Genomic DNA, 27191 nt, shown 5'->3' with positions numbered 1-27191 from the left:
CAAAAATTTTCATTAATTATTATTTTATAGCAACTATTCATTTAATCAATTATTAAAAATGATGTCTAAATAATTGGCTTTAATTGAATAAATAAACAAATAAAACAAATAAGTAAATTGCAAATATTTAAATTAAGATGGTAAGTAAGTACATTTCATTGAAATTTACTTTGCTAAAATCTATTTTTTATATATATATATATAGAATGATTTTAATGCTTACTAGGAGTAAAATTCACTTGTAATAATTTTACCATATTATGTAATTTATTAAAATTTAAATTTTTTGTTTTAAAAAAAAAACTAATAATTTTATTTATAAAAGTATTTAAAAAAAGTTTGCTTAAATATATGCTAAAAATACAATTAATTATATGATTTATAATAGATAATATATAATATAATAGAATTCAAATATCTAATATATAAAATTATAATGAACTTTTGGTTAAATTCATCTTTTTTTGCAACTTTCTCAGCATTCAGTAATCCAATTTTGATAAACTTTTTTTAATTGTAAAGTTTAATAAGAACTACAAAATCCAAAAAAATTGCATAATACTAATTTTTAACTTTTTAAAAAATAGGCTATTTTACTAATTTTACTAAAAGTGTAACTTATAACTTGTTTTAAAAATATTTAGAATTCTATATTGTAAAAAGCACTATTCAATTTATCTTATTGAGATAAATCTAATAATTGTTAAATTTTTTAAATTTTATTAAAATTTAATTATTAAATTAGAAGTTATTTGTAATTTTGCATTTTATAAATTTTATTTATAAATAATGGATTTATATATATAAAAGTTGCTTGAATTTCTTTAATATAATTATATTAAAAAAGATTATTATTATAATAGTCTAATTTAACTAATAAATATGCCATTAGCCCATTATATTCCATTTTTAATAAATAATAATTATATTTATTTGTAATATTTATAAAATATATTTTTAAAATATTGTAAATATTTCTAAAATCCATTTATAGTTTAAAATAATAAGTGAGTATAATAATTTTTAAGCATCTTAAAGCAGAAATTTTATTGGATCATTTTTTAAGGTAGAGTTCATTAAGAAAAAGTATTTATATTTTAGGTATTTTAAAATAAAGTTCTAAAAAAAATTATGATTTGTCTTATATAATATATGATATACTTATTAAAAAAAAAGTAAAAAAGTAAAAAAGTTTGATTTTTTCAAAACATTTAAGACAAATTATTTGAAAAAATGTTTTAGCAATTTAAAAGAATTAATTTGCTATTTTGCTAGTATTTTGCTCTTATTTTTTCAATTAATTTTTTCTAAGACAGATTTTTTTAAGGCAAATTTTTCAACAGATTTTTTTAAGACATTTAGCTTTTTTCTATAATAATATGATTTTAAGTAATACTTATCTACATATAAATTATATATGCTATAAATTAAAATAATTAGTTTCTTACAACCTATGCTATTTGTAACGATTTAATTTATTGATCTTTTCTAATAGATTTTACAGCTTTTTTACTTATTACAAGTTTATCTATATGTATTTTCTTTATTAGAAAGATATTGACAGATAAATTCATCTTTTTTTTTTTTTTTTAGCTGCAGCATATTTAAATCCTTTATTAGAATAAAAGCGTTTATAAATCATAATACATTATACAAATAAGAATCATTATCCTGAAAAGGACCCCACGTGTATACTGTTAGGCAAAATTTAGGCTATGAGAGCACTTTCTGCGTTGAGCACATACTCGTTCTTAGAGGAGATCCCTCCTCTTAGTCTTCACCTATAAGGAAATTCTAGCGAAACCCATTATGAAACAGCAAGAAAAAAAGAGGATTTTAAACAAAAAAAACCAGGTAAAAAAAAGGGTTAATATATATGTGAATGATAGCGAGCATTCCATAATCCCAATACTCCATATTTGGCCTAGTCTTCCTGTCAGTTGGCCAGTGATCTTAACAACGTCTGAATTTCAGCCAAAAATAAATTCATCTTTTATTAAATATTTCTTAGAATATTTCTTAATATATTTCTATAATTATTTTTTTTTTTATTTAAATTTTTTTCCAGAATATTATATTTTAAGTATAGGATATAATATAACTTTTAAAAAATTTTTACTATGACCTAATTAGAATTTTAAAGTTTTTGAACATTCTGCTTTTTTTTTGACTAGAAATCTTACTTAAAAAATAACAAGGTAATTTGTTATTTTGATAAAAATTATTTAATTAGTATTCAATCTGTAATAATGATAACTTACTTTATAAAAGGTTTGTTATAAGAAAATTTGTTAATAATCTGATATTACATATATATATAAAATATTTTTTTTTAAAAAAAAAAATTTATAAAAAATCCGTTATAGTATATATATAATGCAATACTATATATATTTATTTGAGTTAGCATTATACCAAAAAAATTTATAATAGAAAGCCTGATTCTAGAAATTACCATAGTATTTATTATTAATTTAATAATCAATTTATATTTATCAATCATGTGCGTATACAGAAAGTTGGACACGGCAAAAATTGATGCCTTGATAAAAGATAATAAAGTAATGTTAAAGAGTCTGAAATTTGAAGTGCTCAGTTATTTCTTAATCTTTTGTATTTTACAGAACGAATTGCCATAATCATTTGATTGACGGAAGAACCGACTGAAGAGGAATCTGAGATTGGACATCCAAGCGGATCGAAGTGGGAGGATGCGTATAACTATTATTATATTTTCGTATAAATCATTATTTTATGTATGACATTTCGCCATTGTTTTTAAAAAGATCACTTTTCTGCACATAGCAATGATACTCATATTACCGGTTCGAATATTTACTTCGTAAGTTGCGGTAAAAAATGGGTATATACAGTTGTAACTATTTTTGCCGGTAGTTAAATGCAATCGAAAAATCTATTTTCCAAGTGTAAAACGTGTAACATTACACAAATACTTTGTGTTACAGCTTTAGCAGTTATAAATAGTGTGCATCCAAAAAAGAATATTTTCTTCCCTGAAAAAACCATGTCAATCGATTCAGCAGCATCGCTTCTTCAGACAGTCAGCACCATTAGTAGCCAATTAAAGAGAGGTTTAACAATTTCGGTGAATAATTCTCATATGCATTATCATTTAAAAAATATGGAATATTGGTCAGAAACCGATTGTTTTAATGCTCCTACATTAAGCATCGATCCTGGTAAATGGGGTGTTGGGTAAATAGAAAATTTCATAAAATTACTAAGTAAAGTATTGGCACTAAATTTTATCAAATATCAGGGCGTTTAGGAGTAAATTTACATGTGGAACAACTGGAATATTATGTTATGAACTTGTACTTGATCAGGGGAATTTGAGTGATAAACTATTTTTACTTATAGGATGGAAGGTAAGTTACTAATATTTGACCACAGATACTCTTCACTTTCTACAAAAAACTTTTTATTTGTTTTTTTTAGGTTCCATTAATGGGAGATAATACATATTTTATTCACATAGCGCATGTACCAGATTCACCAGATTTTCCACGAAACAAATCAGAAAGGAAAAAATTATACAATATGCTAATGAAAAGTGAAGTTAGAGCTGGCAATTCAATTTCTATACATATATGTCCTGAAGTTGAAGATGGTATAATTGTTAAAAACGATAAAGATGGCAAAACCGATAAAGACGACAAGAACGACAAAGACAATAAAAATGAAAATGATAATGAAAATGAACAACACAATGAAAGTGACCAAGACGATGTTAATGAGCAAGGCGATGAAAATGAACAAGACGATGAAAATGAGCAAGACGATGAAAATGAACAAGACGATGAAAATGAACAAGACGATGAAAATGAACAAGACAATAAAGACGATAAAAATGAAAAAAATGACAAAAATAACAAAGACGGTAAAGACAAGACTAAGCCTTTAGCTTCGTTTTCTGTTTGTGCTACAATGGCCACAAGGTAATTCTTTGGCATTACTTGTATGTTAACAAGTTGATCATAATTTTATTAATTTTATTCTAAAAAAAATTTTAGCGCAATAGCAAATATTAAAGTTGAAATAAATCCATATTCTGAACCGATTACGAATAAAATAAAAAGTCCTTTATCAATTTCAATACCCAAACAAAAGTTTTCTTTTGCTAAATATATGGAAGAAAGTTTTCAAAGTGCCGAAAATATAGTTAATGAAGCTTTGAAAAAATATATAGGTATTAATGAGTAAAATATAGAAAAAAAATAGATTTTTAGATTATCTAAGAATTTACAAAAATAAGTTTAGAAGTTTTCATATTTATTTAATGTACTCGTCTATTAAAAAATAAATTAATTGACAGCATTATGAACTAAATCGTTGATATTTAAACATTACAATTAGAAGTTACGTGCAATAATATAGATTAAGAACCAAAAGAGTGATACGTTGCTCTTAGTAGTATATTAAGTTCTGTGAATTCTTTCTTTCTGTTATATAATATCAAGTTCTTTTTAAATTGATTGTCCGTCACTCTAAGATCTTTAATTCTGGCCGAAATATACAGTATTTTTCAGGTTCGTTTTGGTGATTCTAACCGAATAAAAAGTTTTTAAGCTTATTTTTAAAAACTTAATAAAAATCGGATTAAAAAAGTAAAAATTGTACATTTTCCAAAGTGCGATCTATCAGCAAATTATAGAAAAATATTTGGCAACCTCGTAAATCATGGTAAATGTTTCTTCAAATAAAGTGGTAAGTGACTTTATTTATTTTGATTTAGAAATTTTTGTTTTTGGATAAAATTTTCAATTTTTTGGTTAAAACTAATTATTAATTATTTGTTCATAATGTAATAACAATTGAATTTATACTCAATAGTATTCTGTTAAAAATATACATTTGTTTTATAAAAAAAATTGGTTTTTATTATTATCAAAAGTATAATAAAAATAAAGAAAATTTTTTACAAAAAGCTAATTAGCTAATTGATATTTAAAATTCTATTATTTTTTTTAACATAAATTTCAATACAAATTATAAAAAATAATTATTTGAAAACTTTTGAATATATATTATATAGGTAATATCAGTATATTAAAACCAAAAAAATCTAAAACCAAAATATTAAATTAATATAATTCAGATTTATATAAAAATTTCAGTGCAATATATTTATATATATTTAATTTTAAAAAATAGCAATTAAATTAAAATATTTATTAAATCAAATTATTTTAATATATAGTGTAAGAAACTTGGTTATGGTATATTTTGCTGAAAGCCATTTTACTGAAAGGATATTTTGCAAAAAATAGGGACAACATTATGCAGAATTATAAATAACTCAGGCCAGAGATTATTTTTCAGCAAATGGCTTTTGGTGAAATGTCCCAATACCAAGAAACTTATACTCAATAATGTTTCAAATTTTTAATCCATATATGAATAATAAACAGCTAATGAAATTCTTAAAAAAAAAATAAAAAAGGGAGGGAAAATTTTTTTAAATTATGAATGTTAGTATCATTTACTAATATTCCATTTTCTTTTTTTTTATTATAAGACTTTTAAGATATTTTGAAATTGATAAAACATCTTGAAAAGTAAATAAAGAGAGGCGATTTCTTTTAAATTATGGATGCTAATGTTATTTACTAACATTCCATTTTCTTTTTTTTATAATCAAAAATTACTATAAAATATATAGATTTTACAATTTTTAGTATACAGTTGATTTTAAATAATTTTAAATTTAGGATTTTTATAATAAGATAATGTCAAAATTTAAATTCTCCTAGTTAAATGTAAAAAAAAAAAAATACTTTTGCAATAAATCTTTAATTAGAGGGAAATTTAACTATAATTCCATTTGAGATTAAAATACCAGATTTTACATCATTAGTAATCAAAAGCTATGATCATTCTGTAAGTGAAGAAAGATCTTTCATATAATCATATTTATAAAAATGTTTTATAATATATGAAACAGAAAATTTGCCAATTTCTAAATTTTTGGCAATTATTCTGTATAAATCTAATTATGCTCTTTTAAACCTTTTTTTTTCTTTTGTTTTTATAAAGGCTTAATCATTACAGCTATTTAATATAGTAATATTAATCCAAGACTTTTCCAGTCAAATAATGCATTGCTTGAATTATAAGTAATTGGTTCATTGTAGAAAAATGCCTAAAAGGTGATAATAGTAAAACAGAAGGTATTTAAATCGATTATTATTGCAATTTTTGTAATTTAATTTGTATCAAATTAATTTATATATTATTCATTATATTGGACTTTTAAATTATTTTAAAACTAATAAAACATCTCAAAAGATAAATAAAGAGAGGTGTTTTTTTTTAAATTATGAATATTAGTATTATTTACTATTATTCTATTTTTTTTTATTATAGGACTCTTAAAATATTTTAGAAATAATAAAATGTCTCAAAAGGTAATAAAAAAAAAGAGTTATTTTTTTTTTAAATTATAGACATTAGTTTCATTTACTAATATTCCATTTTCTTTTTTTTTTATTATAGAATCCTTAAAATATTTTAGGATTAACAAAATACCTTAAAAAGTATATATTTAAAAAAAGGATAAATTGAAATATTAGTAAATATAACTAATTCTATTTTCAATTTTTTTTAGAAATAATCTTAGATTTCAATATAAATTTTAAATCTGTATGTTTTAAAAATTTTGAAACTTTTAATATTTTTTTTTTTAAAAAAAATATTATATTTAATTTTTTTTCTCTGTTTTTTTAGGTATTATTAGTTCTGATCTTTAGATTTAGATTAATGATAATAAGTTTAAAAAGTTTTATTTTGAAATTTTTTTAATTAAAAAAATATTTAAATTTTTTTTCTTTATTTTTTAAATATTATCAGTTTTTTGAATTTGAATCATCAGTAATAACAAATTTAAAAAAGTTTTATTTTAAAACTTTTTTTAATTAAAAAAATATTTAATTTTTTTTTTCTTTGTTTTTTTAGGTATTATTAGTTTTTTTGAATTTGAATCAGTAATGGCAAGTTTTAAAAAATTTTATTTCAAAACTTTTTTTACCAAATTTTAGAAAAGTTTCAAAAGTATAAGAATATAATAATAGTATTAGTAAATATATAGGCTCTTTGCAATAGAAAGAGAAAAAACTGCTAAAAAAAAATTTTTTTAGTTAATATTAAATATTAATTTTGAACAAATTATAATATTTGGAGTATTTTTAGTATATAAATATAAATTAAATTTTTTAGGTAGTTTTCCCTCTTTTTATTACAGAGCCTATATATGAAATTATTAAATAATATAAATAATTTTTATTATTAATATTTTTAATTTTATAATATTTTAAATAAAGATGTATAGCAATCAGAAGATTTCTTCTTATTATAAATTAATTGAAAAGTTATCAATTGGTATATTAGTATTTAATCAAAAAGTTATTAATTAGTATATTAATATATCAAATAGTAAATATTTGACCAGTAAGTATTTAATAAATAATTAATTTATTATCAATTAGTATATACATTTATATATTATTTGAGCATATTGAATTGTATACTAAATAATAATTAAAAACTAAAAAGTATCTTCTAAAAGAGAATTTAAATGTCTAAAGTCATTTAATAAATGCTGAATATTTACTAATGATAACAAATTAGAAATATCACTCTAATATTATTCAGATATTTAATTGATTTCCAATTTGTTATTATTTAACTGGTATAATTATAAAAAAATAATTTATACTATAATTCATTAGAATTCTTTTATTAAGGACTTTCAAATAATATTAAAATTATTATTTTAATATTAATAAATAATGTTACAGCAATTTGCTATTTATTAATATTAAAAAAAATTTTGATATTATTCAAAAACTTTTAATAAAAGGATTCTAATGAGTTATAGTATATATCATTTTTTTTTAATTACTAAATAATAACAAATTATTGTATAAAAACAATTTTAATCAATTAAAAAAAGCTAAAATAAAACCAAAATTAGAAATATTTAGAATTTTAATTATTTTATTTATAATATATCCTTAAGAAATCATAAATATTAAAAAATTATTTATTATTTTATCGCTATTTTCGATTTAGTTGAAACTGATTAAATTATAAATAAAAATAATAAAATACTGAAAACACTTATGTCACATGTTGATCAACAATGATCAGCCAATGAAATTTAAACACATAATAATTTACTGAATAAAAAAATTATTTTTTGCATTTAAACGTTCAAAAAAAAAAATTTTAATATTATGCCTTTTGCAACCTTACAATAATTAGAAAATTTCACCAACCATTTAAAAACAATAATTACTACTTTATAATATTTCGATTATCTGTAATTTGATTTGAATAATTTTTTATTTAAAGATTTAAAGTTTATATAATTATAATGATTTTTTTTTAAAAAAAAAATCAAAATCTTAGTTTTCTGTTAATTTGTAATTTAAATGATTTTTTAATTTTTGAAAGAAACAAATCTTTTTCTAATCATAATCCAAAAATTGTCCTAACTTAAAAGCACTACCACATTTATCTATAGATATAAATATTTATCTCTAGCTGTATATAAAAATATCTTGTTTATCCAACAAGGTCTATAATAAAATGAATAAAAATAAAAATCAGTAATTATTACTTGCTAATATTACCAATATAATAATAATAAACTTAGTTTACCTTTAAAATAATGTTAAACTTTGCAATCTAAAATACTGGCAAGTACTTTATTATTATTTAATAAGTATTTTCAGTTAAATACTCCAGTTAAATAAAAAAAAAAACAATAATATTTAGTGTGAAGTTACAGTTTTCAGGGAGGGACTGCTATTATACTCCCATTTAATATATTTAATTGGAGTTGAATCGCTAGTAATCTCCCATTAAAACATTATGAAAATAAAAAAAAAACAATAAAAATAATACAGGAGTGGCTTAGCATGATGCGTCAATCAAAATATTTTATATGTTCATATGTGAAACGTGATGCTTTATTAGTACAGTTTCACAAAATTACGAGTTTTCAGTCTTTTTATTATAATTGATCGACAAGCCACAGTTTCAACCAAATTGAAAATGGCGATAATACTGTTAAATATTATTTATTATTATCATATGGGCTGATTTATAGAATTAAGTTTTTATATTCAAAAAACTAACTTTATTAAGCAAATGCAAAATACAAGTTACATGAAAATGATAGATTCACACCAGCTGACATAAATAAAATTGATTTAATTATATTATTTTTTGATTTTTTTTAATAATATCATTAAAATTAAAAAATTTAAATATAATTGTCATGACAAAATATTGAATAACTTAACGTGTATGTATGCTAGACAAATGAATTTATATTCATTAGAAAGAGGTAATCAAGAGCTATCCATAAACCAAATATCGCATGAATTGAATCACAAATTGCTGAATAATTACGTTCAATATATTTATTTTTAACTTTTGACTTTGATCATTAATATCTTCACATCTAGTAATTCGATCTGAATGATCTTTTTTCGTTCAGGTAGAGTAGGTTCTGGGCTTTCATATGAATATAAATATATGTGTTTAGCATGCATGTACGCCGAGATATTAACGATTTTGTTAATTGAATAAAACTCTGACACAAAAATTTTTAAAATTATAATTTTTACCAAAAGATGATCTTTACAGGTATTATTGAGCTCTTTTTACTTTACTTAACAAGGTTTTATTTGCTATTTCTGTTTTAAATTGAATAAATTAATAAAATCAATTTTAAAAAGTAATTAACAAGTAGAATAAAATCAGTATAGTAAAAAACAAAAAAAAAACATCTCAAAAACTCTAAATTATAACTCACATTTTTATTTTGTATATTTTTATTAAAAAAAAGAAGGAACTAAGGTTAAAAATAAATGAAAAAAGATTTTTCTTATTAATATAAATTATTAATATTTTTTCTTACTTACTGATTAAAAAAAACCTGCTATATATGCCTATAAACTTTTCTAAGTCACCTAATAAAAATCTGATTAAAAAGTGATTGAAAAGTGATTTAAAAAGAAAGTAGTTGCTATTGTTATTTTTGAATAAATGTTAAAAATTTTTTTTTATTTTTTGATAGATTTAGATCATCTGATTATGTAAAACATATAATTTAAGCTTGTGAAACATAATTTTTGTTAAAATGTACAAATCTTTATAAAAATCTTAATTTTGGCTAATTCCATGAATTGGCGGATATGTATGGTTATATATGACTATAACATATTTTAATTTTAGATATTTTTTATAGTATATTGACTAAAGTTTATTTATAGTATCAAATATAATTGTTTGTTGATTTAACACGTTATACACATAGCTTATATTTCTTGATTTATTGAAGTAATATAAATAAATATTTTTTTATCTTATAAATACTAAAATATGTTATAATAAAAATTTTTTAATATAAAGCAACAATAAGAAAATAAAGAAAATATTTTTTTTTGATATAGCATTTTCAAAAACAGAGAAATAAATGAAAAAGAATTTTTATTATTTAATTTAAGTCGTGATCCGCGAATGATCGGCATCAGATCATATGAGTTGTGTATAGTAAATTTGGGGATAAGATACATTATAACCAGTTGTAATAAATTTAAATCTCTCGTTGACAACCTTTAAAAACTGTCATAATGGCTCCAACTTTACGCGTTACTTTAATAAAACCAGGAACTATAGTTCCTGAACTTCACTATGGACCTTATTCTTTTTATTGGTGGATAATTTCAAACGAAAATGAAACTTTATTTCCGATTAGGCTGGGACAACAGACTAAAGTTTGTCTTAACAAAGTAGATTTCATTTTAACTATACAAACTGGTTCTGGTAATAACAAATTAATGCCAATGTATTGTTGTCAAAGTGGTTTACATGTTGTTACAGAGCCAAGTATATAAAGGCTATTTCTACAGCTTATAAAAACTGTTTCAATACTTCAACACGCTATTCAGGGTATCAAGCAATGGGTTGGAATGACAAAAATATCCTTAAAACTTTAAAACAAGATATTCAACATATTCCCGTTACTGTTAATGTAGAAAATTGTATAATTTTTATTTATGGTATAGGGACTTCTTCACGCGAAAAATGGCGTTATGCAGGTTCAGGTTTTCAATCATCCCTTCTTCATATGTATGAAAGAAAGCAGTCAATTTTTGTATCATGGATTGAGAAAAAAAAATGCATTGTTGAAATTTACCGAGAATCTGCTTTAATAAAATAATTTAAAGGCGCAACGCCAGATGAAGTGTGGGAAAAAACAGGACAACTGAAAAAATTTACCGGCACACAACTTTATGGTCTTCGATAATCCAATTACAAAAAATCTAATTCAGCAGCATCGAACTCAATGCACTCTTAATGACTGAAATGATGAATATATTTTAGAAAGGTTATTTGATTATCATGTAAAAAGAAGAACTCTGGCAAATGCTAATTGGAAATATTTTTTTACAAGTTGGGTTAAAACTGAAAATCCAATAATTGAATTAGAACCTGCTTTGCATGCTATATATCCAAAAGGATATGAATTTAGTGAACGTGAATTAAGTGCGTGGCAAACCATGCTAAAAGCAGTTGGTGCAACAAATATAACTCCTTGGTTATCTGAAGAATCAAAGGTCAGTAAATTTGTGATATTTTTATTGTTATTTTTTTTATCTTCAAACACTAAAATAAATATTTTTTTATTAGCGTCAATTATGGACAAAATCACCAAATGAAAAAGCAGACAAGGTAGCATTTGCTGCTTTATATAAAAGTGGTTTTCTTACTAGTATTCCAAAGAATATGCCAAACGCAACACATACATTTTGGATGTGTTTTGAACGTGCACACTTGCTAACAACAAAAAAACTCCTGATGGAAAAAGACGTATACTTTCTATAATTTCCAATGAGTTTACCTATGGAGAACTAAAACAAAATTTGAATGTAATATTTTATAGTTTTGCTTTATATGTAAAATTTTAATGTACACGTTCTTGAATTATTTATTCTTTTATTTTTAAAATTATGTAAATAAACTAGACGTAAAAAAGACAATGAAAAATTTGCAAAAAATTATTACTGATACAATAATGTAAAATTTTATATTGTTTTTATAATAAATATATACAGGTTGGTTCGCATACTATTGTAGAATCTCGCAAGCATGCACGTATCAATGGTTATGGATACCCCTACTTGTAAAACCAATAATTTGCCGAAGAAGGTTTACACCTGAAATGCTTGAACAAATTGACAGATTTTTAAATGATAAAGAATTTGTCAATATGAGTTCATACAAAACTGATGCAAAATCAGGAAAACCAATCAAATACTTACAAGACACGAAAAAAGCATTATGGGAAAGATTTGCAGAAGAGTATCCTAATGGTATGCGTCATACATCTTTTATGATATGTCTTGAAGGTGGTCAATATGTGTACCGAGAAAATTTAGGTGGATTATGTTCTACATGTAATGACTGTGGTTATATGGTATTTGGAGATATTGGAGTAATTATTTCTGCCCATGTTATGGATGAACCTCTGAAAATAAAAATAAATTTTATTAAAATTTGCAAGTATGAATTCTAATATATTTTATCTTATTAGAAACGTTTATTAACAAAATTACAAGAATTGTGTCGATACATACGTCGAGAATATTCAAAAGAACTGGAGGTTACAGCAGCTGGTATCGCAGTTCATAATTCCTGTATTAGTCATTGTATACGACATGCCTTTAGAGACTGTAATCTTAATCATCCAGTTACCTGTTCAAAATGTGAAAGTATTTTTAGTTTTTTTGAAGAATTAAAAGCAGCAATAAGTGAAGAGTATTTTGAAATTCTTGATGAATATCAGCAAAAACTCATAGCATGGATGGCACATCATGCCCGTAAAATATACTTGAATATTCATGTACGAACAAATTTAGAAAAATTGGATGAAGAAGGTACTGTAATGATTGTAAATTACAAAATAAGAATATTACCTCAAAGTGCACGTGAGACCAAAACAGAGTTTTTTGGAAAACGTGGTTGAAGTTTTCATTCTGTACTTGTATATACCAAAAATATGGAACAAAATCAACTGGATGTTCAAGTATTTGATCACTGGTCTAACGATACGCGCCAAGATGCATGGTTTACTGCATCTTCCCTCCATACTGTAATTGAAACATTGAATCCAAAACCCAAATGGGTAACAATAATGTCAGATAATGGCATGCATTACCACTGTACAGAGTTAATGTTGATTATTGCACATTGGAAGGAGTGGTATAATATAATTCCTTGCAAATGGATCTTTCTTGAAGCAGGAGAAGCCAAAACTTCGATTGATTCACATCATGCACAGGTGCATTCTGCTATATTATTATATTGAAAGTCAAAGATAATACTGATTGAGTGATTGATCAATTCATTGATAATAATAAGGTTTCTCAAGCAATGAAAAGATACGTAAAGCTTGGATATGATGTTATTTCTGGAGATGATATCGAATTAGCAGTAAAAGGTATAGCAGGCGTCCAAGTTTCTAATTTGAATCCTAACAGAGATAATGGTAAATTGTAGTTCTAATTAGCAAGCTGTAAAACTTGAAATAAATCTAATATTTATTTTCAATTTAGATAAAGCAAAATTGGACACAATTACGGGAATATCCAACCTGCAAGAATGGACTTGGCCCACGGACGAAGAAAAAGTAGGATATATTCATGCACGTGCACTACCAGGAATTGGAGAGTGGAAAGAATGGTCACTTGAAAAAATAGAAAAGATTGTTAAAAAGCGAAAAATTGAAAAACCAAATCCTACTTTTACATCTCATACACAATCAATTAAGCAATGGAATATACCAATTTTAAATAAAGAAAGTGAGTTTACCTGTTTCCATATTATTCCTAAATAAAAGTAACGTATTTGCTTGTTAGACAAACAAGATCCAACACGAGTGAATCGGTAGGTGATATTCAATTCTAGAATTTTCGTTATATTCTTTATTATAATCCTATTTGCTATTATGTATTTGTATTACCAATAATAAGCGCCAAGAATATGTGAACCAAATACTTTCTGATCTGACTAACCTGGAAAACAATAGATCATTGGAAACCAAAAGGTATAAATATTAAACAATCACATCTTTATTTGTTGATTGTATTATTTATTTATTTTTTTTTGCGTAGTCAACAAATGTTTACCAGTGGATGGGCTCTAAAAGAAAATGAAAAAACTCGTCAGCGTGGACCAGTAAAAAGAATATCTCCCCAAGTAAAGTATCTTTTAGAATCAATGTTCCATACTGGAACAGCAAATCCTCGTCAAAAATTAAATGCACAACAGATGCATGAAGAACTTTTAAAGCGTGCAGAACTTGGAGAAATTGAAGAAAATGACATACCTAAAGTAACTACAATAACAAACTGGATTTCAACTTTTTCGCGTAAATGGAAAGAGGCTATGGCTTTGCGTACTTTGGAAGAAAATATGGACTCTGAAAATTCATAATAAATACTTGTAGCAAGTACTTATAAAGAAAGAAATGTAAATAATGTTTAATAAATGTTAAAAATTCGTAAATTGAAAAGGTGAAATTTATGTATTATATATACGTGTACCTTTAAAATCTACAGCTGCTACAAAGAAAAAATTTTTCGTCAAGTCGGTTAAATGAAATTTTTTTTGTCAAACCATATTTTACATTATTGCGCAGCTTGTCATGTGATCTGGTTGAGCTGTGAATTTGTTTTAGTAATACTTGCCTTATTGCGAATGATAGCAGTTATTTTTATTTAATAAATGATCGACAAATTTTTACCCCAAAATTTAATAGTAATTTTGTGTCGATTTTTCACAGATCATGACTTAAATAGATTTTACTGGTAAGTTACAATAGATTTTCTATTATAATCAGTACTATATGATAATAATATTATAGTATATAGGTAATATCACTTATTTTAATATAGATTAATGGATAATCAGTTATAAATTTTGCTACTTATATGGCAAAATTTTAATCAATCATCTATTAACCATGTTAAAATAAATAATATTACTTTTATCTAATGTTGCTACCTGAAACTCATTTAATAATAAAATTCAAAAATCTGAAACTCAAAAACTTTATTTTTAATGAAAAAATTGGTAAATCTGAAACTTTTTTAAATTATAGTAATTAGTTTTGAAAAACATAAAAACAGTTTCAGCAATTAAGTTTATTATAAAAAATAGGTTCAGATTGAATTTTGACAAACTTTTTTAAAATTTTAAAAAATAGTAATTAGTTTTGAAAAAACATAAAAACAGTTTCAGCAATTAAGTTTATTATAAAAAATAGGTTCAGATTGAATTTTGACTAAACTAAAATTTTAAAAAAATAGTTTTTGGTAAATATCCTTACTCTCACCCTGTACTATAATATATTATTATTTATATTAATTTATATATTAATTATTTTGATCTAATAACTTTATTAAGATTTTCTATTTTTAAAAAAGCCTGACATAAAATCTTATACACTTATTATGTATTATAAAAAATCTTATACTATACATATATAATATATTTAATCATTCTACAAGTTTTTTTAATATATTAGAAAGGATTTAGAATATCATTTTTGATTTTTATATATAACATATTATAAGAATATGATATAATACAGATGTAATAAAAAACAAACTCCATTATTTTATATAAATTACTAATTTATTATTTTACAATAATTTAAATATAAATTGAATATTAAATAAATTAAAGGTGAAGTTATTCCCCTAGGTGAGTAATATTATTACTCACCCTATCACGTGATGAAATTGTTTGGTTGGCTTATTTTGATTGGCTAATTATTTTAATTAACGGTTAATAGAATTCTGTGCGTAATAATAGTTTTTTTTACAAAAACATTTTATAAAATAATGTAATTTATTTGTAATTTTATTTTATTAAATAGAAGAATAAAAACAGTTATTTAAAATTAAAACTTTATAATCATTTATTTGACATAATTAGTAACAATAATAATGTAAAAAAAAGAGAAACTTTAATGATAAAAAAAAATTAGGAAATAAAAAGATGAAGAAAATATAATGAAGAATAATAAAGATAAAAGAGAAAAGAAACAAAAATAAAAGAAAAAGGTATCAAAATAAAAATGAAATGGTAAATGAAAGAGAAGAAGGTTGAAGAAAAAAAAAATGAAAGAAAATGAAAGAAAAAGGGAACACAAAATAGAAGGAATACAAAAGAGAGAAAAATAAAAAAAAATAAAAGAAAAACAAAAGAAAATACGAAAAATGAAAGAGAAGAGAAATTAAGAAGGGAAAAATGAAAAGGAAGGGAAATGAAACAAAGGAGAATGAAATAAAATAAAGGGAACAAAAATAAAATAATGAAAAGGTGAAAAAAAAAGAAAAGAAAGATTGTTAGTAATAAAGACAAAGAAATAACAAATAAAAAATAAAAAGCAACAAAAATAAAACCAATTACTCACCCTATTTTAAAAAGAATCAGCAACCTAAAAAAAAATTTTAGGAACTAAAGCAAAAAAAAAAGCTGAAAAGTCTAATATTTATAAAAAATGAAAGGAAAGATTAAGATCAAGAATAAACAATGAAATAGAGTTAGAATAAACCCTAAAAATAAAAAGAAGTGAAAAGTAATAAATGAAAAAAATATATATATACCTTGATCGTAAAATTAGAAGGATATAAAGCTAAAGACCTAAAAAGAAGATAAGTAAGAGTAAAAGAGGATTCTGCATCAACTGTAGAAGAATGCGTTGAACATGCTATACGCTCATGCGCCTTCGTGCTAAAGAGAAGATAGGAATCAGATATGGATAATTCTGAGTGTCTGGTAGCGTAAATTTTTTTTGAATATTTAAGGTGCTTGACAGATTTATCTATAGAAACAAAAATAAAAGAGACAAAGATAAAATAAAAGGAGAAAATGAAAGGGAAAACAAAAATAAAAAAGAACAAAAATAAAAAAGAAAACTGGAATAAAGGGAAAGAAAGAAAGGGGTAAAAATGAATGGAAGCAAACTGGCAAACCATAAAGAAAAAATGAAATAAAGTTAGTAAAAATAAAATGAAAGCAGAAAAAGAAAAAGAAAATTAGAGAAATGAAAAAAAAATATACCTTTGACCACAAAACTGAGAGATTCTAAAAAACCTAAAAGAAAATAATAAAGAAATTAGAGGCAAGAAAGAAATGAAAACATAAAAGAAAAAAAATGAAAAAATGAAATATCTAATATTTGCATACCTTTGACATGAATCTTTGACCGCGAAACTGGAAGATTCTAAAAACCTAAAAGAATTAATAAAGAAATTAGAAACAAGGAAGAAATGAAAACATAAAGAAAAAAAAATGAAAAAATGAAATACCTGGTATCTGCATACCTTCGACACGAAACAAAACTAAAAAACCTAAAAAAAAGAAAAACTACCGGATGTGTAAGTGGACATGTAAACAAATAACTGATTGTTGTGACGTAATTGTAAATCTTGAACAGGCCAATCAGTGATGGGAATGAGGAATAAATTTTCTCATAAATTAATTATATATTTAAAATTTAAAAAAATGTAAAATAGCAAATCATATATATATAATTATTAAAAGAACTGAATATATTTATTAATAAATTTCTAATATATTTCCAATTATTTTTATTGATAATTATTACCTAATAATTTAACAAATTATATTATTAATAAAACAACTTTATTTATTAAAAAATTTTAAATAATAGATAAATTATAAAATAAGAAATATTTGAAAAAAATAATACTAATAATAAAGAATAATCACCTTCAAAAGTTTTATCAAAAAAAGTAATTAAAAAAGTAATTCTATTTTATGAATAATAATTATTTAATAATAGATGTAAAATAACTTTTATATTAATTAAAACTTTTAATATTATAATAATAATCAGTTTTAGTAATTTTTAATTTGTAATTTTATTATATTTTAATTATAATAAATGCAGAATATTACATTTTGAAAAAGTAAATAATAGATATATTTATTATATATATATTATTAAAACATATATGTGTATTTTAAAATAGTCTTATTAATCTGTTGTAAATCAAATTGACATATCACATATATTTTAAAATTAGCATATGATCTAAATTATTAGTTTATTTTAATAATATTTTAAAACTGTACAAATAATACTTTTTTTATATAATTAATTATACTAATTTGGAATATATATTAATTTGATTATAATAAATCTAACCAATTGATCCAGGTAAGAGGTGTATCAATAACATAGTATTAAATTATTAAATCTAACAAATTGTCCTAAGTATAGACTCCAGCAGTAAAAGTAATGGTGATCAGTTTTTTTTAATATAACTCATAAATTTTATAATAAAGCTATAAATTTTTTTATTTTTGGGAAAAAGAGTCAAAAATGCATATATTTTATTATTTAATTAATATTTAATTTGACCTCTATTTGTGTGAATGCATACTTTAACTTTATTTTGCATACTATTATTACAAATAACTTTACTATTAATAATTATGTTATTTTCAAGATTATTTCACTCAATCACTCCTTTCTAAATAAATTGAAAAATAACCTGAAATTTTTTTTTCTTTTTTTTTTGTATTATCATTTTTTTTAATATATTGCTTTAAAAAAAATTCAAATTTTTTATTAGGACTTGAAATTTGGACTTTAAATGAACAAAAAAAACTCATTATTGGAAGATAAATTCTCATATTATGTCAAACATTATGGGAGTTGTTATTTTATATATTTATTATAATAAAAAACTTAACAATAATCTAGAAATTATTTAGTTAATTAAGAATGTATGTTATTCCAATGAAAATTAAATATACAAAATGATTGTCACTTTAATTTTGGCAGTATTTTTTAAGAAATAGCTTTAGTGTGATATTTAGAATAACAAATATTTAAATTTTATCAAGTTTTTAAAAAGAAGAATGCATTGCTTACAGAAATGCAAAAAAATTCCAGTTCAATTAAAAATTACCTAAAATTTTGTTTTAAGAAAAGTTAGTAGCTTTATAAATAAATTTAATTGTAATAGATATTTGAAATTACTTTTTTTTTGTTGCTTTTAAATAATCATTTCACTGTTCAATTTGGTATAACTGATAACAAGTAATGATCTAATTGGAATAGTAATAGCATTATAACCAATTAAGAAGCAGTATTCTCACCACCATTACTTTTATTGGAAACTGTAAAAGAATATGTCAAATTTCAAAAATGCGCCTATATGATGTGAAATTTTTCATATTTAATTATATTTCTTTATAGTTATTATCTAATATAAACTGTTTCAAATATATGACTAAGAAAGTTGATTATATTACCAATTTTTGATTTACTTAATGTAGTAATTATAAATAGACAATAATTAAATAAAAACTGAAGTAATATTTAATTGATATAACTTTAAATAAAAAGTTAAAAAAAATAGAAATAATCTAAAAAAAACATGTCAAAAATTACTTTTAATAATTGTTTCTGGGTTTTTTTTTATATTTTATATATTAATATTTAAATACTTTTAAATTTTTTTTTTTAGTAACATGAGTAACATGAATGTTATATCTTATTCTTTTTTTTATTGCTGTTTTATAAACAAAATACTTGTAAGGATAATTTGCACATGTTTACTTTTTAAGGTTGGATTGCTGTACGTTATTCATCTTATCCATTGTGAGACGCTTCCGCGCTACCTATAAAAAGTTCGGACTTAATTTCTCTTTATTTCCAGGTTCTCATGTGTCATTTTACATTTTCCCACTTTTTTTTTCTTATTGTATGCGTAAAGTGAACAAGATAAAGTACCTAATTTAAATAAAAGTAATAAAAAAATTTTTTTTTCATTAAACTATTGTTTAAAAGTGAATAAAAAACAAAGTTTATAATAAACACTTCTACGCTTTTTCAAAAATTTTTTCTTTTTTTGTGTCGAATTGTGAACAAAGAGAATGTGAGTGGCGAAGTAGTATGAATATAAACTAAGCTTTGCTTAAAACAAAGAATAGTTAGTAAATTCTAAGTGCCCCAGAACACTTCAAAAGTTAATAACATGATAGTGATTTTTTTGTTCGATTTTGCTGAAAATATTATTTATTATATTTTTCTTTTTAACTTGCTTATTACTTGGTTTCTACTTTGCAAATCTCGAACCATTTATCTTTTTTTCTTTTTAACAGCACTTCAAGATTCCAATTTTTTACAATTCACGTGAATTCATAATCATTCGTTTCGCTCTAAATCAAAGTCCAAGAACAATTTGCTTTAATGGAAGGAGAATCAATAACAGCTTCCATTATGGCACCTAGCCAAGCAACCTCACTCGATTCTTTTCAGATTCCTAGACATCAGGAACCATTGCGCAATGCTTCAGATTTAAATTCACAAGATTTAGATTTTGGAATTATTGAGGATTCTGACAGAATACCAATTGATTCTAATGCTAACAATGCTATTCCTGAAATTCCAGCACGAGAAAACGAAGATATTGAAGATTTTGCTGATTTTGCTAATGAATCACTTGGTAATTTATTTATTTTTTCTTTTTTTGTAATTTACTTGTATTGTGAATCATTTCTTTTTGAATTTTCTCCTTCACTCTTCATTTGTGGACATTATTTGCAAATTTCATATTCATAGGAGAAGAATCGGGTTCAGATTCGGATGATGAAGTTGAGATTAATGATAACGAAGATGATACACCTTCTCAACGTCTTGCCAGTTTTCCTGCTAATTTTCGCGTCATGTATATTGGACAAAATGTTTCTAATTCATGTAAACATAGCATTTTCTCCAAAATAAGCGAAAGTATGTCGCAAATTTTTTGGGATGAAGCAGATGGTGTTATGCCAACAAATGATATTGGTTTAGAAAGGAGACTTGTTATATGTCCAGTAAGAAATCTTCCTGAAGATGGTAGACCTCAATTTGAATACCTTCTGGACTTAGGAGTCGCAATTTATGAGGCTGATCTCACGGATAGATCTGATGGATATTTCTCTAGAGCATCAGAATACTTGCAGAAGACATTTGCAGAGAATGATCTAGACAATTTGGTTGATTTATGTATTGTTTTCGTACCTCAGGATGTTGACCGTTTCCCTAATGAACTTTTACTTACAATGAGGAAATTACAAGAGAAAGTTACTTTATTACCAATCATTACCGTGAGTGATAATGAGCTTACTTTCACGAATGAAAGGGAAAAAAAACGTCGAGCAATTGTAAAATTGATCGAAGACAATGGGATTAAAATATTTACATGGAAAGCCGATCAAATGATTGAAGATAGAAGAGATCATAGATGGGTGGAAACTGTATATACTAAAAAAGTTTTGAGCGTAAACGAATTTATTTTTTTTGACAACCAAGCTATTTACGACGATTTACAACTTTTACGTTCACGTGCTATTGAATTCAGAAAGGATCGACTTAATAAAGAACGTGCAAAGAAACGGTCTCGATATTTCGATAAATTAGTTGACAGTTCTAAAAACATTATTAATACCTGTGCGGCTTTTTATATAATTTATTTGTTTGTTACTTGTATCTGGCATTATGCAGAGTGGTCAGTTATTCCTTCTGATTTGGCATCATCTCTTCAAGCTGTGTCAAGAGCGTCTTTAAAAGCCCAAAATAAAATTGTGCCTCAAACAATACCTCTCGATAATGGTGAAACTCAACCTCTTATTGAAGTATTTCAAGAATCTTCGAATAGATTCATGTTTAATATATTGAATAAAAAACAATATTTTGAAAATCGAAATGACTTTGAAGTTGTTGTAACACAAAATTTGGGCCGTTATGATGTCCAGGAAATTGGCAATAGTCGATACATGTTTGACATTGATACTACTGGCTCAAAAGGTGAAGTTTTGGTCGAAATTAAAGAAAAGAATGGATCATCGATAAAAATCGTAACCTGGGTACCGAAGGAAGATAAAACAAAGAGTAATGATATTGAAAATCATGAGAAGGAGTCTACTCTTTTGGATTCATATTCTACATAGATCATTTAATTCCGGCCAAATTTAAACAATCACGTGACACCGGTGCCGGCGATAAATAGCAAACTCCTTATATTTTTCTGATAAAATTACTGTATTATATTAAAAATACATTGAAAGTTATTTCTTTAGAATATTATAAAAAATCTATCAATAGTATATCTTATATAATTAAAGAGTTATTTTTTGCAAATGGAAATAGAATTTATTATTAAAATTAAATCTAATATTTAAAAACTCTGCAATCATTAAACAGGATGGATATACTATACTGTCTATACATGAAGTCAAAATTAAAAGCTGGCCAAATTAGTTCAAACATGGCATAGCGCTTTTATCTTTATTAAATTAATTACTATTTACTAGAAACTTTACAATAAATGAACATACAATACAATTAAAAGAAAAATAAAAATAAACTAACTAAAAAATAAAGCTATACAGTCTCCTAAAAAGTTGTTATAGTAAATTAAAAATCATAGTACATTAACACTTTCTAGATCATCCTCCATAATATATCTCAAACACAGTAGATGCAACTGTACTAATTAAATAACAAACTGTACACCCATTTTTAAAATCTATATCCAATTCTGCAAAAATTGCAGTTATTTAACAGTACTATTAGATGACTTATAAAATCTGAATAAAGATTAAACCAATTTAATCCTTAAGTAATCAAGTTTCTAATCCAATTTTCATCAGCATCATCACATGACAGCTTGTCTTGGATCAGAAGTGGTAAAAAGGAGAAAGATAAATATGATAATTTAGGCAAATTAGAAGGCTGAGGTTGAGACTTGAGAATTATAGTGATATTGATGGAATATTTTTAACAGCTTTTTTAGTATGTACTAAAGCTCCTAATGAGTTGAGTTGAGTCAAGTCACGAGTCAAAAACCTTAATTTTAAAGTACTTTTTATTAAGTTAGAATATAATTAAACAAAAATTTACAATTATGCGAGTCAAAAATGCGAGTTTATGCGAATCATTTTGGAGCTCTAGTATATACAAACATTTTAGATTTATTTACAAAATTTGTGTACAAAATTATTGTAAATGGTAGATAAAACTTTACAAATAGAGGAGCAAAATATATTTAAGTTAAAGAATATTTCAAAAAAACTGTAAAGGAATAAAATCATGTATTAGGCAGCATAGCGGACATCCCTATTTTATCACAATTTTGCCGATCATTTGCCGATCATTTGCCGATCATTTGTTGATCACTATTTTATCATATCACATTTAATATTAGATTTTTTTTAAAGTTAATCTCAGTTATCTCAGCATCCAGTGATCAGAATTTTATGATTTTTAGCTTGTTAGAAAGCTTAGGACTTGATGAATCCGATCATCTTTATTTTACAAAATTTGGAGTTATATATCTTGAGATATTTGCATTCGGAATCTTCTAATTATTTTATTATATAATTTATCTTATTAGTTGGAGTAATTATACAATTATAATTCATTAATTTTCATTAATCAAAATAAAATATTAATTTTTATTATTAAAAAATTTCAATAAAGTGACTTTTGCAATTTAATAAAAATTATTATATTAATACTAATTATATATCATTATAATTTAACCATTGTTGATACATTATATCATATTGATTTTCTACATCACATTCTGTTCTTTCTAATATGTTTTCAATATTCTCTTCTTCATCATTTTCATCATCATTATTATTTTCCTTTTCAAATAAAGGGATTTCATTTTCTTTTAATGATGTCGACAATCTTTGATCCAAACTCTTAATATTTTTCTCAATTCCAGATGATAAATAATCAAAACAAAAATTACATTTATCATCATATAAAGTACTTAAACATTCTTTATGAAAACTGTGTCCACAAAGTAAAACAATTCCATTAGATAAATCTATACTATTTGATAATAAACAATTATTTGCATCGCAAAATTTATCGTCTCTTTGGTATTTTTTGTGTATTATACAAGGAAGTACTTCTACATCAACTTCAATATCAAAACTTGGAAGATAAAATTTTGGATATCTATCATTATTAATTTGTTTTGTATTTCCTATATTCTGATGAATCTTATCAAATATTGAGAATAAAAATAATGAAACCTTTTTTTCTAAAGATTTTAATTCTTTAATTTGAGACTTAGCTGGATTTCTCAAATTAACAAAAGAATTTTTAAAAGGATTATTATTTTTTTCAGCATCAATAATTTTTGCTTTTTGTATAATTTGTAACTCTGAATTTGATTCTGCTGTTTGATGCCTTAAAGAGCTATGAAAATTTTCAACAAAATAATCATTAAAAATTGGTAAATTATTTTTTAAAATATTAATTATTGGATGATTTTTTGAAGTCCAATAAAATACATCACTTAAAAACATAAGTGGTGCTTTATTATAATTATGTCTTCTCAATCTTTGAAATAATATCCAAATTTTTACAGTACTTTCTAAATATCCTTCAAAAAATCCACTTCTAAAAAGTATTGCATATATATCCAAAGTAAGTGGAATAGAATTATCTAATAAATCTATCATCATTTGATATTCTGCATCTTTTAAATTTCCAAATCTTTTTGTAACAATATCACGAATATTTTTCCATCCATGATAAGTTAAATGTAAAATAAGATTGATTACTGTTTGTTTTGGTTTTTAAGATAATATTTTTTTATCTCCAAATAAGTTATGATATAGCATCTCAAAAAAGAAATGATATGTTTGAAATAGTATTTCTCTGCTGTTTAAAGAGACATGAAGTGGGACCTATCATAGGAATTAAATTTAACACTTGCTCTGGAACTCCAGAATTAATGCCTTTCTTAATTCTAAGTGTTATAGCTCTTCTTATATTTACTTGTCCTGGCCAATCAGCAATTACAGGAATGATAAAATTATTTAAATAATTTTCTTCAATATTTTCTAATCTTTCAAATGCTTTAAATACATAATCTAAACATTCAATATAATCCTTAAGATACTATGTAAAGGATGCAAAATAAAGTCTACTAATTTGCTATTAGACATTGATCTTAATTCATGGTAATTTTGAATTCTACCATCATAATTATGAATATTAAGTAGTTCAACTCTATTTTCATAAGAATCTTCAATTAAAAAATTTTTCCATAATTCTTTTTGCATATAATAACTTTTACCTAATTGATTCATAAAATTATTTTTAATGTTATTAATAATTAATCCAGAATCAATTCCTTTAGGATTATGTATTGAAAAATTATTTAATGAATAAAATGGTATTTTTGAAATTTTAGTATTTGTATTCAATAATATTGTTACAAAATGATAAATATTGTGAGTTTGTAACGAATGTTGGTTGATTACGCCTATGAATATTATGGTAATCATCTATATTAAGAATAAACATATTTTCTATATTTTGTAAACAATAATTATCTACAGTTTGTTGGTGTTCATTTGAAATAAAATTTTTTTTACGATTTACTGTTTTTCTTGTTACTGAAACTCCTATATTTGCCAATGTATCATAGAAGAAGAAGAAGCTCCAGAAGTTTCCAAGTATGATCCAATATCAACTTTAATTCCATTAATATATTTATTATTAATGCTAGCTAAAAAATAACGTAAAGAAACTAATTTTTTTTTGTTGTTATTATTTGTTGTTTCAGATTTAGTATTAGGATTAGTTCCAGCATATAATTCATCAAAAAATCCAATTAAATCTTTATCAGCTGTTTCTAACATAGTTTTAAAAGCTATTGGATCATAAATAGGTTTAAGATTTAATCTATGTTGATTATTATAAAGAATATTAGACATTTTTATTATTTTACTACTTAATTTAATTTCACTTGAAATTTTTAATTGTGTCATAATTTCTTGATAATCTGATTCAAATTGTTGTAATTCTTCTCCAGTATATAAGATATCTTTTCTAAATAAATAAGTATGATTTCCTATTTTTGATATATTGTCATTATTATTTTTTCTAGAAATTGGTGCTTTATATTCTTCAGTTTGTAAATATTGAGAATCTTTATCAGTTTTTTTTTTACACATACTGCAAATCATTGCAAGTTCATCTAATTCTAATACTTTAATTAATCTTGTTGGAACTTTTCAAGACTAAATTGTTTTCTTGTATTTTTTGATTGATTTAAGTATTCATCATGTTTTGGATGTTGACAAGTTTTTATTTGTTTAGTTTCTATTGATTCATTTTATGCCAACACATTGATTCATTTTGTATAACTTCTATTGATTCATCTTGTATAGCCTCTATTACTTCATCTTGTATAGTTTCTATTGATTCATCTTGTAAATTATCATTATCATTTAAATTGTTTTTTTTAATTGGAATAGGTGCTTTGTATTTTTCATTTTGTAAATATTCAGAATCTTTATCAGTTTTATTTCTACACATACTACAAATTTCTGAAGATTCATTTAATTCTAAAACTTCAATTAATCTTTTTGGAACCTTTTTAAGATTAAGTTTGCTTGATTTTTTTTTTGTATTTTTTGATTGATTTTTATATTCATCATGTTTTGAATGCTCACAACTCTTATTATAATTAATATTTCTAGTTTCATTTAAAATAAATTGATTGTAATGTATTTGGCATAAATACATTCCAACTGAAATAATTAATTCAGTAGATTTTGGTATTTTAGTGTTATAAGTGATTGGCTTTATTCTTCCATTACATTCAATGGAATCAAAATTGCAAATATTTGAAAAAGTAGAAGTGTTATCCATTTTTTATAATTAAAAATTATGAAAGTATTTAAAAAAATATTGTTTTTTTATTTTAAATTGGATTGGATTTTCTAATTTTGCTAAAGCAATTTTTTTGTCTATTTATAAAAAAACTGATTAAATATAACACATAGAAAACTTTTAAAATAATTAATTTTATCTTATATTTTTAAAATAGTAAACAAAAATAAATTTTAGAAAATATATAAAGTTTTAAAATCAAATAATCATATATTACTTAAAATTGACTAAATATAACATATAAGTAAGTTTTGGTTTCAAGCGAATTAGGATGCCATTTTTTTACCATATATTTCTAAATGGTTAACAAATATATAATGAAAATTTCAAAGTTGGCTTAAAAGTCTGTGGCTTTGTACAA

General features: G+C 23.3%; 8 protein-coding genes across 8 annotated transcripts; 5 read left to right on the top strand and 3 right to left on the bottom strand.

The window, feature by feature from the left end:
- Positions 1-3018: 3018 nt before the first annotated feature.
- On the top strand, positions 3019-4224 carry OCT59_020718 (uncharacterized protein; the record flags this gene model as incomplete). The annotated part of the gene is made up of 4 exons (XM_066149367.1): positions 3019-3216; positions 3281-3389; positions 3460-3959; positions 4035-4224. The coding sequence occupies exons 1-4, from the start codon at positions 3026-3028 to the stop codon at positions 4222-4224; spliced, it is 990 nt and encodes a 329-aa protein (XP_065990278.1). The 5' UTR covers positions 3019-3025.
- A 6440-nt stretch (positions 4225-10664) lies between these two features.
- Positions 10665-11919, top strand: OCT59_020717 (uncharacterized protein; the record flags this gene model as incomplete). Its single annotated transcript, XM_066149366.1, has 4 exons — positions 10665-10920; positions 10983-11163; positions 11423-11651; positions 11725-11919. The coding sequence occupies 4 exons, from the start codon at positions 10665-10667 to the stop codon at positions 11917-11919; spliced, it is 861 nt and encodes a 286-aa protein (XP_065990277.1).
- A 337-nt stretch (positions 11920-12256) lies between these two features.
- OCT59_020716 (uncharacterized protein) lies at positions 12257-13060 on the top strand (the record flags this gene model as incomplete). The annotated part of the gene is made up of 2 exons (XM_066149365.1): positions 12257-12529; positions 12629-13060. 2 exons carry the CDS (start codon positions 12257-12259, stop codon positions 13058-13060), a joined length of 705 nt encoding a protein of 234 aa, XP_065990276.1.
- A 33-nt stretch (positions 13061-13093) lies between these two features.
- On the top strand, positions 13094-14529 carry OCT59_020715 (uncharacterized protein; the record flags this gene model as incomplete). Its single annotated transcript, XM_066149364.1, has 5 exons — positions 13094-13375; positions 13456-13582; positions 13650-13895; positions 13953-13980; positions 14208-14529. The coding sequence occupies 5 exons, from the start codon at positions 13094-13096 to the stop codon at positions 14527-14529; spliced, it is 1005 nt and encodes a 334-aa protein (XP_065990275.1).
- A 5464-nt stretch (positions 14530-19993) lies between these two features.
- OCT59_020714 (uncharacterized protein) lies at positions 19994-22193 on the top strand. The gene is made up of 2 exons (XM_025321876.2): positions 19994-20588; positions 20705-22193. Exons 1-2 carry the CDS (start codon positions 20333-20335, stop codon positions 22072-22074), a joined length of 1626 nt encoding a protein of 541 aa, XP_025167718.2. The 5' UTR covers positions 19994-20332; the 3' UTR covers positions 22075-22193.
- Positions 22194-23646: 1453 nt separating this feature from the next.
- On the bottom strand, positions 23647-25437 carry OCT59_020713 (uncharacterized protein; the record flags this gene model as incomplete). The annotated part of the gene is made up of 3 exons (XM_066149363.1): positions 23647-24707; positions 24835-25020; positions 25128-25437. The coding sequence occupies 3 exons, from the start codon at positions 25435-25437 to the stop codon at positions 23647-23649; spliced, it is 1557 nt and encodes a 518-aa protein (XP_065990274.1).
- Positions 25438-25557: 120 nt separating this feature from the next.
- On the bottom strand, positions 25558-26109 carry OCT59_020712 (uncharacterized protein; the record flags this gene model as incomplete). The annotated part of the gene is made up of 1 exon (XM_066149362.1): positions 25558-26109. One exon carries the CDS (start codon positions 26107-26109, stop codon positions 25558-25560), a length of 552 nt encoding a protein of 183 aa, XP_065990273.1.
- Positions 26110-26257: 148 nt separating this feature from the next.
- Positions 26258-26809, bottom strand: OCT59_020711 (uncharacterized protein; the record flags this gene model as incomplete). The annotated part of the gene is made up of 1 exon (XM_066149361.1): positions 26258-26809. One exon carries the CDS (start codon positions 26807-26809, stop codon positions 26258-26260), a length of 552 nt encoding a protein of 183 aa, XP_065990272.1.
- Between the last annotated feature and the right edge of the window lie 382 nt (positions 26810-27191).

This window comes from Rhizophagus irregularis, chromosome 3 (assembly GCF_026210795.1).
Source record: "Rhizophagus irregularis chromosome 3, complete sequence".
Taxonomy (NCBI): Eukaryota; Fungi; Glomeromycota; class Glomeromycetes; order Glomerales; family Glomeraceae; genus Rhizophagus; species Rhizophagus irregularis.
The sequence above is the reverse complement of the archived record's forward strand: the minus strand, read 5'-3'. Positions and strand labels throughout refer to the sequence as shown.